Source organism: Mycteria americana, chromosome 1 (genome assembly GCF_035582795.1).
Source record: "Mycteria americana isolate JAX WOST 10 ecotype Jacksonville Zoo and Gardens chromosome 1, USCA_MyAme_1.0, whole genome shotgun sequence".
NCBI classification, from domain to species: Eukaryota; Metazoa; Chordata; class Aves; order Ciconiiformes; family Ciconiidae; genus Mycteria; species Mycteria americana.
The window spans coordinates 1,718,637-1,734,342 of record NC_134365.1 but is presented as its reverse complement, the minus strand read 5'-3'; the positions used below and the strand labels follow the sequence as shown (position 1 = coordinate 1,734,342).

Genomic DNA, 15,706 nt, shown 5'->3' with positions numbered 1-15,706 from the left:
GAGTTGGAGTGAGTCATCTTCCTTTCCTAAGAGGGTCCTAATTACGTCGCTTTAACGAGGAGCTGCTTCACCCCATGGCCATGCTGGGCTGGGAGTTGGGGTGGAGATGGGGGGGTGTCACCCCCACACACACACCCTGGGTACCCCCAGCCCCAGAGGGGTGAGGATGGGCTGGGCATTGGCTGGGCTCTGCCGGGGGCATGGAAGAGCCCCTTCCCCAGCTGCCTGCACCCACAGCTCCCCTTGTCCCCAACAGCCCCCCCATGGTTTCCCCTAGCTCCCTTCATCCCCCATAGCTCCCCCCACTCATAGCTCCCCAGAGCTTGCTATGGGTCCCTGTAGCTCCCCTGCTCCCCAGGACTCCCCCTTTTCCAATGGTTTTCCCCCAGCTCCTCATATTCCCCTTATCTCCCCCATTCCCCATGGCTTCTGACGCCCCCCCTTGCCCTCCCCTTTGCTGCTTTGCCTGTCCATCCCCACCACGGTCAGGGAATCGCCCCACAAACCATGGGGTGCACCCATGGGGTGGGGTCCACATGCTGTGGTGGGCAAAGTCAGCTTCCCCCCCCCCCCATGCACCTCTTTTTTCAGACACAGGGAGGGTTCAGAGGGCCCCCAAAACCGCTGCGCACCCCTGGAAAGGGTCTGGGTGCTGCAAGAGTGGTCTTAAGGCATCCCGAAAGGGACAGGGTGCTATTGTAGTCCCCGTTACCCTGAAATTATCCCCATTGCAAAACTATGGTATTACAGAAATACAAGGATTTAAAGAAATAAAGGGAATATCCTGATATTCCCCTCCGTTTCTCCCAGTTGCCTGGAACTGGTCAGGGAGCATCGAGGGCTGGGGAAATGGGGGACCCTCTACCCCAACCTCTCCCACTGTTCTGCTCAAATATAACCCCGTTTCCCTTTGTCTCCCCAAATTCCTCTCCAGCATAGCTCACCTGGGGTGTGGATCCGACCCCGCTCGGGTGCGTTACCTCCTGCCCCAGCCAGACTGGGGGCTGGAGGGGCATTAAATGGAGGAAATCACCCCCCCCACACACACTTGTGGGGTGAGGTTCCCCCTTTTCTTGGACTTTTTGGGGTTCTTCAGCTGCATCTCCTCCCTCCGCGGGGAGGAAGCATTAAGGCAAATTTAGGGGTGATGCTGGGGTCAGGAATGCGGGATGTCCGCCCCGGGCGTGGAGTTGTCATGTCAGAGCCCCGCCGGCTTGAGAGACACCCAGTAGCACCATCGTCATGTGCCCTCTTGTCACCTCCGGGGCGCTGGCAGGTGCCTCCCCCACCCCGTCCGGTTGGGTAAACTGAGGCACCGGGAAATGCTTTGCCGGTGTCACACAGGAAAGCCGGCCCGGTGACTCGTGCTGCGAGGCCTGGCCATCTGCCACGTGCCCGGTTTGTAATCCAAGGGGGGAGGTTTGGAGGTAATGGTGGCTTTCCCCGGGTGACACTGGCCACCCCGCCCTGGCGTCCTGCCGGGCGGTGACTCCTGCGCTGGGACCCCGGCGGGGGTCTCGAACCCGCGGCCCCTCCAACGCTTCCCTCCTACACACACTACAACTCCCGGCGTGCCGCGGGGCGGGTGGGGCCGACGCGGCGTTGCCGGCGCAACCAATAGCGACGGTGCGGGGCGGTGAGGTCACTGCGGGTGACGTCAGGGGTCCAGAGAGAGGCTCCAGCAGAGGCGACCGGAGCGGGGCTCGCGGCTGAGGGAGCGCGAGGCGGCGCGGGGGGGGCCCGGGCGGCGGCACCGGCGGCACCACAGGAGGAGGGCGGCGGCGGCGGCGACGACAGCGGCGGAAGCGACAGCGGCGGAAACGACAGCGGCGGCGGGGGGGGTCCCAGCGGCTCGGAGCCCGGCGCCCCCCCGCTCCCCTCGGTGCCGGGCGTCCCCGGTCCACGGCGGCGGCGGCGGCGCTGACAGCCCGCCCGGAGCACCGGGGGCGGCCGCGGCCACCATGTCCTCCCCCAGCCCGGGCAAGAGGCGGATGGACACCGACGTGGTCAAGCTGTATCCTTCCCGCACCCCTTCTAACCCCCCCACCCCCCCCTACGGCGGCAGCCCCGGGGGGCGAGCCCGCCTCCTCGGCCGGGCCTGCACCGCGGCGGGGGGCACCGGGGACCCCCCCTCCGGTGCCGCTCCCCCCATTTCCCTGGGCGGCGGCAGCGCCCCTTTCTGAGGCCAGGCCTAGGCCTCTCTCCAGAGCTGGGGGCTGGCCTTCCCCCCCACCATGGGGTGAGGGCTCCCCTTTACCGGGGTGAGGCCTAACACCCCCCCTCTCCCTCCCCCCCGTTTTGGGGGGGGGGGGGGGGCTTATCCCCTTCCGTGGCTTGACAGCCACCAGCCAGGGTGCCCTGGGGGTGTCCCTGCAGGTTCCCCTCCCCCCCCCTTGGTGAAGGCCCCCCCAGCCTGGGTGCCCGGCACCCCCCCTTGCCTGTCCTGGCCTGCGGCCCAGCCGCCGGGGGAGGGTGAGGAAGGGGAGAGCAGCTCCAGCAGCCACAGCCCAAAGAAAGGCTTTTGTGGTGTTTATTATTATTTACTCCTTGATTTCAGCCTGCCGTTCACGAAGCTTCTGGTGCTGGCTTAGGGATTTAATTTTTTGGGGGGCAGCGGGGGGCTCCCATGAGGACTGGCTCACCGCAGACCCGTGGCTGGGTGATGGGGTGGGCGAAGGGCTCCGGGCAGCGGGGCCAGGGCCCACAGCCCATCTTGCAAGAGGTCCCATTTATGTAACACTCCAGGTTAGGTTAGGCTTTATTATTTTTATTCCCCCCCCCCCCCTTCCGTGATAGATCTGTTTATATTTTTTCCTCCTTATTTTTATTCTTGGCCCTTTACAGGGTGGCTAATCCTTTTTTTCTCTCTGTCTGGAGTGTGGGTGGCGTTGAAAAATATCATTGGGAATTTGGTTCTGGGATTGTTTTATTAATAGTTTTTGTTTACAAGGTGGCGGTGTGTGCCGAGAGGGGGTAGAAATGACAAGAGTGGCTGAAATGGTTTTTGGCTCTGTTGACTGAACGTGCCTGACCTCCCTCAGCAGAACTTGGGTCTGGTGGCTCTAACTTGGGGTCGAGAAATGGGTCTGATTTAGTTTCCAGAGAGAGATAAACAAACTTACTTGGATTTTGTGTTTTTTTTTGGGGGGGGGGGGGAGGGGGGGGAAGGAGGAGCAGCACCGCTCCTGTTTGTGGCGTGAGGGTGGCTTATCGAAGGAAACTTCTGTTTGACGTTCAGCCTGCGCGTTTCTCTCTACAAAGCTGCTCTTCGTATATTTTTTCACCTTGTTTTTAAGCAAATAGGAAATGACTACCGATCATGCTTGAATCGGAGCTATTTTTATCCGGGGGTTTAAAGTTACACACATGTCATATTCTGCCGAATGCCAATTGCGATCGATGCTTCATCGCACCGGGAGGAGGGTCGGGAATTTCAGCTGTTTAGTGTGGGGAGGGGGAAAAAAAAAAATCTTCCTTAGGGATAGTCTGGAAAGAGGTCTGGGCCGGAGAGGGGCCGAGGCCCAACCTGATCCGCTGCTGCTCTCCTTTCCCCTCCCCCTCTCTTTTTTTTTTTTCCTCCCCCTTTTTGTTCGATTTGTAGCCAGCATCTCCAGCGATCACAGCATTTTTGGGAGACAAAGAGAAGGTTTTTCTGAAGTGGCTTTGCTCGCTCTGTATTTCTAGCGGCGGCCGGGCTGTGCGGTGGTAGGTAGAAAGCCCTGAATATCTGGCATTCCTCCCGATGCTGGGTAGTTTCCGCTCCGCTCTCTTTCTCCCCCCTGACAAAAGAAACCCAAGGCTTTTCCAAAAGCGAAGCTCTTGTTATTGTCGGCGCAGCCTTCCTGGTGTTTTGAGGGGTGAGGGTTAGAGCGGTCGGTCTCCTGCGGACAACAAACTTAGGAAGTTGGATGTGTCAGATGACTCTCCTCACCACTCCTCCCTCCCCAGCCTTTTTTGTTTGTCTGCCTGGCTTGCCTTGCCTGCCCGGGGTGAGCGCAGCTCGCTAGGCCCAGGCTCCCGAGACGCTTCGCTGGGGAATCTTCCTCTCTGGAAGCTGATCTGAAATAAGGGTCTGGTTTAAGATGTGGGAGCGAGGAGGGGTCTTGGTGGTGAGCAAAGGAGAGAGGGCTCATCTGAAGGAATGTACTTGAAGGCTGGCTCGAGGGTTTTGTTGTTGTGTTGTGTTCCCCCCCCCCTCCCCCCCCCCCCCCGTCTTTTGCTGCCATTTTCATTACAGTTTCCCTTTTCAGCCCCTTTTCGTGTCTCTGATGGAGAATAATGGCATGGATTTATGGCCTGCCAAGGGCTACCTTTTTGAGTAGGGAGGGGGTGATGGCCAGAGTGAATAACACCGCTGCCTTCTCCTGCTCTGACAGGTTTAGGAGCCGAGTGGGGTCTTTTTATTATTCCTATTTTCAATCCTAACACGTCCGTGTCCTTTTGTGGATGCCTCTTTGTGAGCAGGGAAGGGGAGAGGTTGCTCGGCTCTCTGGAGCTGGAGGGGGGGGGCAGAGCTCTGTGTGTGCGCGTTAATGTGTTGAACTGATGTTTAATAATCGCCTGGACGATTATGTGCTGAAACTCTGAGTCACTCATTGTTTCTCGTCTGATCGCGCTCGCAACGTTGTGCCAATGCTGGGGAAGGGCCTGTAGCGGGGAGCCACGCTGCCTTCCTGCCCTCTTGGGGGGCTGCTGCCCCCCACCACGCTTGCTGAAGTTTTCTACGTGACCTGTGTACCCCACAGAGTGAGGGGCACTGCCTGCACCCCACCTGCCAGCATGGCTTTGCAGGGAGCCTCCGTGCCTCCCCAAAACACCTCCGCACCCACTCACCGGCAGCCTGGAAGCGTGGGGATGTCCCGAGGGCCTGCCGGGAAGCACTCGAGCTCAAGGCCAGGCCTTTCCAGGAAGCCCCCAGCCCAGATGCCCCCACCCCAGGGACTGCAGGGTGCCGGAAGCGGGGATCCCATCCCTGGTTCCCCCCAGCTTTGGGGCGAGCTGCCGGCCTTGGAGCCGTGTTTGCAGGCAAGAGGCCTTGGGCAGAGCTCGCAACTCTGCGGATTGGCTGCTCTGTTACTACCCGGAAACTGGGGCCGGGGCGGAGCGAGCCGGCAGCTGATGGGGTGCCCCAGTCAGCGTGTTTACACCCGGGGGGGACGCACCCCGGCACCCCACAGCCCCCCCAGACCGTGGGGCCGTTTGCTACCGGCTGCAGCGGTTCCAAGCCGGGGTTTATTGTTCTGCGCCGGGGAGGAACACGGGAGCTCCAGGGCGAGCTGTTCGCAGCCTCCCCTTGGACGGGAGTTTATTTTGTGCTGATTTATTTTCCTCCTTTTGTGGATAGATGCTTCTGGCTGGGTTGTAGTCCCCAAGCTCTATTTTTAAGCATCAGGGCTGGAAAAGGGAAGTGTCACCCTGTTCTGTGCATGAAAGGAATTATAAATAGTGCTCAGCTTCATTTGAATCTCCCTGTTCTGACCAGTTTACAGAGCTGAAGGTTTGTAACATGCATCAGAGCTACTGGGGAGTGCAATACATGGAGCGTTGCACTCCCTTCTAATTTTAGGCTCGTCCTGAGTCAAGGAGAATAAAGGTACAAAGCTCCTTAGTTTACCTGCGGAGTATTTTGTAATTGCAAAACTCCCCATGTTTGCTCCACTGAGATCGGCTGAGGCAAAGGGTAGGACAGTTTACATTTGGGATAAATTCCTTTTTATGTTCATTATAGGCTTACACCGCACTTATCATCCTACTTGAACACCTTCCAAGAGTCGCGTTGAGCAATAGGACGGTCACGTGGCTTTGTTCAGTTTGGCCTGTCCCCAGGGGAAGAGCATGTGCGCTGGAATGTCTTGTTTTGGTAGGGTTTGGTGGTGTGCTGTTGTTTGTTTGTTGTTTTTTTTTTTTTTTTTTTTAAGGATAAGACATTTCTGGAAACTTTTACAAGTCAGAATGTAAATTTTAAAATGTCACGCTACACTTCTTTCTGCTCTACTTCTGGGGCTCCGTTTTAATGAGGTCTCCAGGGATGAGGGTAGTCGTGTGGTGGTACTTCAAAAAGCACAAAGATGTGGAGACGGCCCCATTTCAGAACTGGGAGAGCCCCCCCCCCCCCCTTTCCCCAGAGCAGTCAGAAATGCTGGCACAGGTTCTGGCGTACAAATAAAATCTGGTTAAACGTGGCTCAGAACGTATAGTGCTACCTGCCGTTACGAGAACTTTAAATCCACGTATCGTTCTGCCACAACCAAACCAACTAGAGGAAAAAAAAAAGAAATAAATCATCTTTGTTGCCTAAATGACAGCTTTCAAGGGTATCATCTTGCTGCTTTTAGAGCTGAATGTGGTGTCTTTGCTGGCGGCTGGATTTTTTCCCCCCCGAAAGGACGGGCTTTTGGCTGGAACTGTAAGTTCACTCTTCCATTGTTGCCTTGTCAGTTTGATCGCGGAGGCTATTGAAGCTCGGGCTTGTCGAACAGACCTGAAAGCATGGTGCACCTGCTTAATCATATAATTGCGATGGTCATTGAGATGAAACTGTGGAATATGAATTCGGTTAAGATGGCTTGGAGCAGAGTGCCTGTTCTAGCTTGACATCCCGGACCTATTTAAAATAAGAAAAATAAAGCCTTTGTATCACTCTGCATTTGGGTAATTTTAACTGTTTCTCTGTCTCATTCCTCAGACTCGGAGCGGTGATTTTGGTATTCTGAATAGTATGGCAGTCGTCTTCAGGATTACGCTTATGGTACCCAGTTCTTAAGACTAAACTGGCGTTAGATTACTAAATGCTGATTAAACAAATTGTGGAGGCTGTTTCTTTGTAGTAACAGTTTAAAAAAAAAAAAGGCGCACGCAGGATTTCAGTAAAACAAGTGGCTTGCCTTGTAAAATGGTGTCCCTGCTCTCCTTTCTGCTGCTCTGTCTAGAAGGGCGTGCTTGATATTTCTTCTGTCTTTTCTAGTGAAGCTATACTGTGATCTAGGCAGGCTTGGATTTGTAGTAGGTGATTGTTTTTAAGTGTCATCACGACTATCTTACAATCCCGGCAAGCTTTTGGAGATGCATCTCGCTGAGTGCACTCCCACGTGTTCAACATTTCTTAGCAGCAGCAGCCAATAACGTTAGCTTCGAGCATGGCTGCGAATGTTGCAAACCCTGTTAAAGTCTTAATATGTAGGATTAAGGAGAAGATGCCCCCTGATGAGGCTCTGCATTGTTTCATTTGCCGGGGAAATACTACATTTAATCTTCATGTAAGGACAGCCTGTGTTTTGTCCTGCTTCTGGTTATCGCTGTGCACGGGCATTAAAATTCTGTTCTTTTTTTAAAAACGTAAAGAACAATCTTAGGAAAAGCTTGTAAGCAAAGTCTTGAGGTTGCTGGATGCTTGCTTCGTTGATACCTGAGTGGCAAGCAGGAGGAGCTGCCCTGTGTTGTGCTGCTGCCTTCCTCTCTTGAGCTCATGGAAAACAGAGGTGCGCTCTTTCAGAGCGTTTCCTTACTTTGTTTTTAGAAGAACATCAGTTAATCGCTCCTTCAAATATGTGCTTAATAGCTGTCTTACCTTGTGCTTACCCTGTTGTACCTGGAGCAGGTTGAGCAGACTGTTGATCTGGAAGCTGAGGGAGTAAATCCTGCAAGGTGTCGAGTGCCTCCTTCGGAGGGTTGGGTGCGTGCAGAGCTTGCACCTTGCCGCTGGATTGCTCTGGGAGAAGGTGGTGGCAGCTCGCTCCTTGGAGGCTCCAGGTTTGCTGCCTCTGTGCGAATGCTGGCAGCGAGGGGGAGATGCCTGAGGACAGCGGGGGGCTGCCTGAGGGCAGAGGTGGTGGTTGGCAATCCTGCCCTCCTCCCAAAGGGGCAACTCGCTGCACAGGCTTTCGCTTCGTGGGCAGGATCCCGTTCTTGGAGCCCTGTGCCCTTCCCTGTCCTCTATCCTGTTACACGCAAAAGCAAAGGAGTGCTTTAATTACGAGTCCTGATAGACTTTTCTCTCCGATTGTTTTCTTAGGTTTTTTTTTTTCTTCAAGCAAGGTAAAGCAGCGGGAATTGGGCTGTTAGGAAGGGAAGGGTGCATCTGAAACCGCCCCAGCGTAGAGCGATTGCTGGTTGCAGTATAACTTAATGTTCTTGGCACCTGTTGGTACTTGGTGCCCTTCTTAAACTATGATTTAATCGGAGTCATAACCAGGATAAACACATAACAGGTTGTTGTTAAGGCAGGAAGGTGCCTACAGTTAAAGCGACAGGCTCCCGTATGGAGTGGATTCCCAGCCAAATAGCTATCCGTTTTACTGTCTGCTTAAATTAGAGGTGATGCGATGCTGAGGGAGAGGTGTCTGAATTTTCTGCTTTGCTCTCCTGCCGTTCTGGACATTATTCTGGCAGCAAAAATGAGAGATTGCTGAATAACATCTTTTTAAAATATTGAATGTGAATTATAGATGTGGGTGTGCGTATAGGAGTTCAGCGTTTCATTGTGTGTCTTATTGTGTGCATTCAGCTTCCCTCCTTTCACTCCCTCTATTTCCCTGTGGATTTTGTCCATGTATTTCTGGAATAATGAACATAGAGCATTGCTCTTTGTTTTTCTTCACCAAAATAGAGCTCGCGTGACTGAAGAATCATACGACCTTGCCATCTCTAGTTTCTACTAGGTCATGCAGCCTGTGTGCTGGTGCCTGTCAATTCTAGCAGGGAGCTTGCGGACGAACTGCCCTCGCCGTTAGAAAACGCCCCGTGTGATGGATCTTCTACCACATCCCAGGGAAATGGTCTGAGTTAGTTTTATTGCTGGCAGAACCATGCGGTTCTCGCTTCCACCCCCTCCTGCCCCCCCCAGTTTTTTATTCCTTTTTTCCACCTTTGTGGGATATTGAGAATTATTTGTTCCTTGACGCTGATACACTTTGAATACTGGTCAGCCATTGCAGAGAAGTACAAGCACTCACTTACTCATCACTAAGGCAATCTCTGCTTAGTCTTTGCCAGGCTCTTCCCTCTCCTGTCCCTGCTCAGTCCCTTCGGCCTTATGACCACTCACCTTTAAATGCTATCTCCTCATCTTTGGTCTCCATCTTCCAGTTCCTCAGCCTCTCTGCTAATGATCTGTCTGAGACCAAGGGTGGATTTAGTCTCTTGGAAAAAGGTGATTTCACCGCCTCTTGGGCTTGTGTAGCCATTAATGATTCTCTGCAAGCTGGGGCTGGTACTGGATTCAGGACTAAGATACTATTTTTTTTTTTTGTTACCGTTGCAGCTTCCAAGAGCTGTCCTCTAGTCTTAAATCATTTGACTTATTCCCTGGAGCAAATTGATTCAGCCTTCCAAGAGAAGCCAAATCACTCACAGTCCATTTTCTTGGCATTAGGTGTTTCAAATCAGGTAGAGGGGTGGATCTGCGTGTATCGTTTTTAAACTGAGGTGGTGGTGGTCTGTTGACTCTAATCCCTTTTAAACTGTGAATTACAGAGCATGCCTGTATATCCTGCATGATCCATGTACAGGAAAGCGCAGGAGGTAGTGTAGACTTCCAGATATTAGTGAGTTGGTGTGAGGAAGGGATAGCCATTTTCGATTGTTTTCAGAGGGTCAAATGCTACTTTCCAGAAATGATTGCATTTTGCTGGTGCGTGCTTTCCTTGGACTAAATGCTAGAATAAAGAAGAATAAAATATTTGCTTTGAGATTGTACAAATAGAGTGTCTGGGTGGATTATTCTGAAACATTTTGAGCTATCTGGCTGTAGCTGGCTTTAATTTTTTTTTGGTGATACTCCCTTAAAAATGAATGTTTTAAATTTGTGTTAAATTTTTTGTTAGGAAAAGTCTGCATTTATGACAGTTGCTGCCCTTTAGGGGAGCTTAACCCTGGAGGCATTTTTCATCCCCTGTGAAAGGTTGAGGTTAAAAGCTGACAGTTGATTGTTAGATAAATTTTGCATTATTTCCAAATTCCGGTGGGCTTTTCACCTGGCCTTGAGCGTTCTCTCCTGTGAGAGCGGTGGTGGGGGACGTAGCATGTAAATTATAGATGTGCAAATCATTGCTGCCTTCCCGACTGCCTGGGTACTCTCCGTGTAACAGCTGATTGTTTCTAGTCAGTCGTCTGTGGACCTTTTATAATGACTGTATTGGGACAGACTATATCCAAATGGAGGTAACAAGAGGGGATGAGGTAGTGGTATGCATAATGAATGAAGGGTATTGAGAGAGGATGAATAGTGTCCAGTCCGCCTGCTCCCGGCCCCTGAGCAAGGTATGACATCTAAAGGTAAGCTTAAGCATGTTTGCACTGGAGAGACTCTGGCAGTCCATAAAGGCTGAGATTTCGACTAAAACCTAACAGGATTTAGGACAGGATCAGGTACTTACTCAGTTCGCAAGCATACCCCCTCACAAAGGTAAAAATCAGTGTGTGGTACTAAAGCAGGCCAGCATGTCCCTGATTAACCTCCGGCATGATAGATTAATAGATGCGAAGTTGAAAAGATTGATAAATTATTAACTTAAGCAGTTTGGCATTTCTTGGTGGGCTGTGTTGCTTTGTTTTGTCTTGACGGTGGCAGGACCAGGCATGCTCTGGAGCTGCGAAGCAACGCGTCAGGGCAGGGGCGAACGTCTGATGAGACACCCGTTCTTTTGCAGCAGAAAAGCTGGATGAGAACATAAACCCAGGTTGTCTGGTGAGGTCTGACCTGAGCTCGAAAATCATTTTGTTCTTAAAGGTGTCTCTAGATCTAAATGCTATTTTAAAACTGTGCAGCGAAGCTGTAGTTTAGTTTTTGGTCATCATTGTGGACGTGGTTGAAGAGTTAAAACTCATCTTGGTTTTAGGGGCAAATGAAGCTGCTCCTTTGAGTCTTGCTCAGTCAACTGTAAATGGTTTGAAGCCAGATCTTTTTTTAATTTTGAAAAGAACCAGGTTTGGTTTTTAAATGCATTTGGAGAGGGGGGCTGTTGGCTTTTCTTAAACCCAGTATCAGCCTTGGCAGATCTGCACTGAGAGGAACCTGGTGCTTTTGAAACCTGAAGGAAGAGAACATGGCATGGAATTGGTGATGGATGCAATCCCAAACTTGCCCTCATGTCCTGGCTGTTCTCAAGCTGTTTTGTTTGGGGAAAGTCCTCTTTTTTTTTTTTTTTTTCCCCCCCTCTTTTCTTTCTTTCTTTCCTCTTTTTTTCTCTTCAAGGGTGGGGAGAGGTTTCCCCCTGGTGATACATTTAATCAAAGCTGGTGGAAGTTAATGCTTGCTTACGCTCTCCTTTCTGCTGAAGGCAAATGAAACCGGTCATGTTTTTCTTCCGTCTAATACCATTGATTCAAACTCACTGACCTTCCCCCTCAACTCTTCAAAGCCAACACAGCTGAATATGAATGCGTGCAGAGCGCTGGTTTCATGTAGCAGCAAGGCAAGTTTTAAACCTCTCGATAACTGGGCTGCTTTCATGCTGAGCTCATGTTCTGTGTGAGAGATGTGTCCGTGTCAGTGGTACTTAGGAGCAGTCCTCCGAAGCGGTGCGTTGTGATACTTCTTGAAGGTATCTACTTCATGCTTGACGCTGGCAGTTCCAGTTAGCTTGGACAAGAATGACGTGTCGTGGACTGATTTCCGCAAAAGTTTTGGTGATGGCCTTGCTTTGTAATCCTCTAATTTGTGTGACAGGATTGTAAAGTAAACAAGGCTGAAATAAGGAAACAGCCCTTCTAGGAGTGAAGCACTTACCCTGGAAATGTCAACTCTAACTGTGATGTGACTCAGCATGGTTATACCGACTTACTCCACTGTGCTACCGGCCACCTCCTACTTTTTTTTTTTTTTTTCTTTTAAGGCTTTCAACCTGCCGCTGTATCAGTTGTGAAATGAGGGAAGCAGTGAAAATAAGGAAGCTAAATGATCGGCGTTTTATTTAACAGGCCTGGCATTGAAGGTAACTTAATACTCCTGGCCTAGGGGAGGAATGTCTGCATGGTTATTGGGGTAAGCTTAGATCCCAGGAGGAGAATGTGGCTTTGAGAGACTGGGGACGACAACGCTTGGTTGAAAAGTTGAGATGTCAGAAATCAGATCCTTGTAACTCAGTACCGGAGTCTGTGTTCCTTGAAAGGGAAGGTATGCGAGGAGGTGTTAACTCACCCTTGTCGTGGCTGGTAGGAGCGACTGCACCCTGCAAGTGAGCTTACGGCTGGTGCTGCTTCATGCTTTTTTAAAAATTGTGGATGCCATAATGAACTCGTGTGTTTTGTGCAAAGCTCCAAGGTCTTGGATTTAAACAGCTTCTGGCTTGCTTGCAACTGCTGAGAAAGTTATAAGTTAGTAATAATCCAGGTTTTTTTATTACTTCATGGTTTCTGCCATCTTTTCTTTTCTTTGATGTTGGCAGTGTGACCAGAAGGTTGCCCTGAAAAGGTAAGTTTAAATACTTGCCTTGTTTGGATCAAGGAGGAGGAGATTTCACCAGTAAATAGCCATGCTCTGCTAACTTTGCAGAAGGCAAAAGCAGTGCATTTTGCACGAGGAGAAGAGCCACAGCACTAGCAGCTGGGGCGAGGGGCGGGGGGGGTGGATCTCAAAACACTAGTTGTGGTTAAGTGCAAGACTGAAGAAATATACCCCCGTGGTTTCAGCAAGTCACTTAAACTGTGAACCCTGTTTTAATTATTGGTCACTGCTTAAATTTCCCCAGCATAACATTGAGACTTGCATCTTGCCAAATGAAACAAAAAACATTGTAAAATTGAAATGATTAGTAATAATGTACTCATAATGTTAAGCCCTTGCATCCATGAGAAGGCACTATTTTGCATTTAAAAGCATGCCACAAATGTGCATATGCTCTGAAAGAAATAAGAAAATTTGCTGACCCACTGAAATGAACTTGATGTTCAGTCCTGCAAAGCTTATTGACCACTGGACAATTAAACCATCTGCCCATCCTCTGTTGCTAAACTCAATTTTACAGACTTAGAGTATAGATTGTTTAGGAGAGGGGTGTGTTTGATTCTCGACATACGTTGAAGCTAGAGAATTAGATTCTTGCATTAGGATTTGGAGCGATCAAATGCCAATGCGGGAGCTCCTCTCCCTGAGTTGCTTCGCATCGGTTCCTGCAGACACATGTCAGTTTGTGCAGATCCTCAGGTGCGGTCCCTTGCCTCACCTTTATGGTGACTTCTACTTGCTGAAAATTTATCCCTTCACACTGACCTGCTGTAGCTTTTTAAATGTCAGTTCTCTGGAAAAAGAAAAAAAATCTTTCGTCACTTCAGTGTGATGCGTCGGAAAAAGGTTCAGGGTTAAGCAAAGAAGATTTGCCTGTTACGCCTGTTTAGTCATAGCAAGAAATATGTTTTGTGGGGGTTCTAGTGAAGGCGATTTGAGGCTGTCATGCAAAAGTGCTTCGAGAGAGCCCAGGTGCCTCTTCTCAATGTTGCACATGTGGCTTCAGGGCCTTACGAACTGTTTTCCTCCATTAGTTTTTCTCTGGAGCTGGTTGTGTTAAGTAGGGATCGTGTATGAGAACAGCTGAAGTTATAACTGGCTAATTTGAGTCTGAACCAGCATCTCTGTCTTGTTAGAGCCAAAAATTTTAGTTGTCTGCTGATGAATATTGCATTTGATGTAGTTTCCTTTTTTTGGACTTCAGTTTATCTGTTTGCAAGGGCTTCCTGCTCGGTGTGGCTGGGGTGCAATGGGATTCTTCAGGGTCAGGAGTTGCATTAGTGTGGTTTTTTTCAAGAGTCTCAGAAGATGTCCAGCTCAGTAGCAAGTGAGTCCTTAAATTGTCCTCTGTGCCTTTTGGCGGCTTCCAAAGTCACAGGTTTCTTCGCTGCTACCTGAAGTTCAGCGTAATTAGGACGCTTCAGGATATCCTGTGTGCAACATGCTCTCGCCAGTTTTCTGCAGACTTGGAAGGCACAAGAAGCGAGTCTTAAGATAAGTGAACTTCATAATACTCTGTAGGTTTTGGTTTATTTCACATAGCAGCTGGGGATCTGTTGCTGAGCACCGAGGGAAAGGCTGCATAATCAGGTGTATGGTGCTATGATGTTGAAGGCTTTTACTCTCCTTTACAAGGCACTTCAAACAGCAGAAAAGCCCCTTAAAGGAAAGAAGGTCCTGAGCTGGCAAGTTACTTGCGTCTGCTAATAGGTGTGCCTTGTCGCTGGTGTTAGTTTTCTCTTGCTTGTTTTCCTTAATACAGAAAAATTATGGTCAAGAGCACGTAAAACACGTGGTGGGGGGGAATGTTCCTGTAATTCTTCAGCAAGATATAGGATGGATCAGAAACTGAAACCGCTTGGCTCAAAGCTGTACATAGGTGTGAATTGATAGCTACTTTTCACCATTCGGTTCTCCCTAGGTTACCTGAATGGCGTCAGGACTTTGCAGTGTGCACGTTCTTCTCTTAGGAACTGAATGCAGCTGACCAGGCTGCCACACGCGTCACAGAAACCCACATCAACTGTTTTTAGGTCATTACCAGACTGGACTAAATTTAGCATATGAGCCAGAAGTGTGAGGCTTTGTATCCAACCTCCTGCCCGGTCCTTATTTCTGAGCTGTCTGTTTGGGCTGTGCCCTGCAACCAGTCATATATCTGCTGAAGACGAGGGATTAAATCTGTCTGCTTTTGCTTTTTAATCACACAGAGCAGGGACACCACTGAGGTTTGTTTGCAAAGTTCCCGAATAACACCATGTGAAGTGGAGATGGAGTTGTAGGGAAGACCACAGGCAGTTTGCTGAGCTAGTAATAGGATATGGAGCTTCTCACCCCGCAGATGACAGGCTTGAGTCCCATGTAGGGTTGACAGTGGTTCCAGGTGGCCAAGAGGAGAAGCCTGTCCAGTTCTTGGTTGCCTGTGTATCAGTTGGCTGCCTCTGCAGCCCAAAAGCTGTGGACTGGTGAACTCTGGTTGCTGCCGGAGATCTGCACTGTTTTGGGGATGGGAACGGCTCGCACTTGGAGCAAAGGGGGAAGCGCTTTTCCCATTAACCTTAAAATACATCTCCAGTAGAGAATGTTCCCACCTCCTTTCTTTCAAGCTCCACATCTCCTAAAATTGTCAAGATGGCAGAGATGAGTAAAGAGGGGGGAAAATAAGTCACTCTTGACAGTATGAGGGAAAATTTCAAGGCTGCTGGGAGCAGTGCGCTGGTTCTGCGGTTCCAAGCTGTCCTTTGTTTTAACTTCCTCAGTTGTTTCGGGATTCTGTTGATTTGTAGTAGCACACTGGTTAATTGGGGGTTTTCTGTGGATTAGTAATATTGTCATCCAAAATGGCTTAAAGTGTGTCGAGTCTGCTTAATTCTGATTTATTAAAGAAGGCTGTGATAAATGTCTGTCTTTGAAACTCTTGCTGGGTCTGCCGGAGGTCACCTGTAATTCAGAGCATCTGGCAGAGGTCAGCTCTAGGCTTTTTGTTCTGTGGTGGTGTAAGCTTTGGGGGTTTTTTTCAGCTCATCTCTGAAGGAGGAGATACTTCAAACTCAGTGACAAAATCCCACTTTTCAGGCAGCTGCACCTGCTAATGACTAAACTGTGTTAATTAGTTTTTAGTGCAGTTGCAGTAGTGTTCCTTTGTCCCTTCTATAATGGTGATCCAAACAGATGATGTCAAGGAATCTTCTGTTTCAGCTGAATTTAACTAATTATAAGAAAGCACTGCCTTCGCTCTCCAAAGCTCAATAACACAGTATAAAA

At 49.9% G+C, this 15,706-nt stretch overlaps 1 protein-coding gene across 2 annotated transcripts in view; it reads left to right on the top strand.

The window, feature by feature from the left end:
- The first annotated feature begins 1,659 nt into the window (after window positions 1–1,659).
- The window catches only part of UBE2H (ubiquitin conjugating enzyme E2 H), a 52,666-nt gene continuing 38,619 nt past the window's right edge, over window positions 1,660–15,706 (top strand). The window contains exon 1 of one of the 2 annotated variants that reach the window (XM_075512081.1): window positions 1,660–2,014. In XM_075512081.1, the coding sequence (XP_075368196.1) occupies window positions 1,962–2,014 (53 nt within the window). In that variant the 5' untranslated portion in view covers window positions 1,660–1,961. The remainder of the gene's footprint in view (window positions 2,015–15,706) is intronic. The other variant, XM_075511996.1, reaches the window with a different exon arrangement.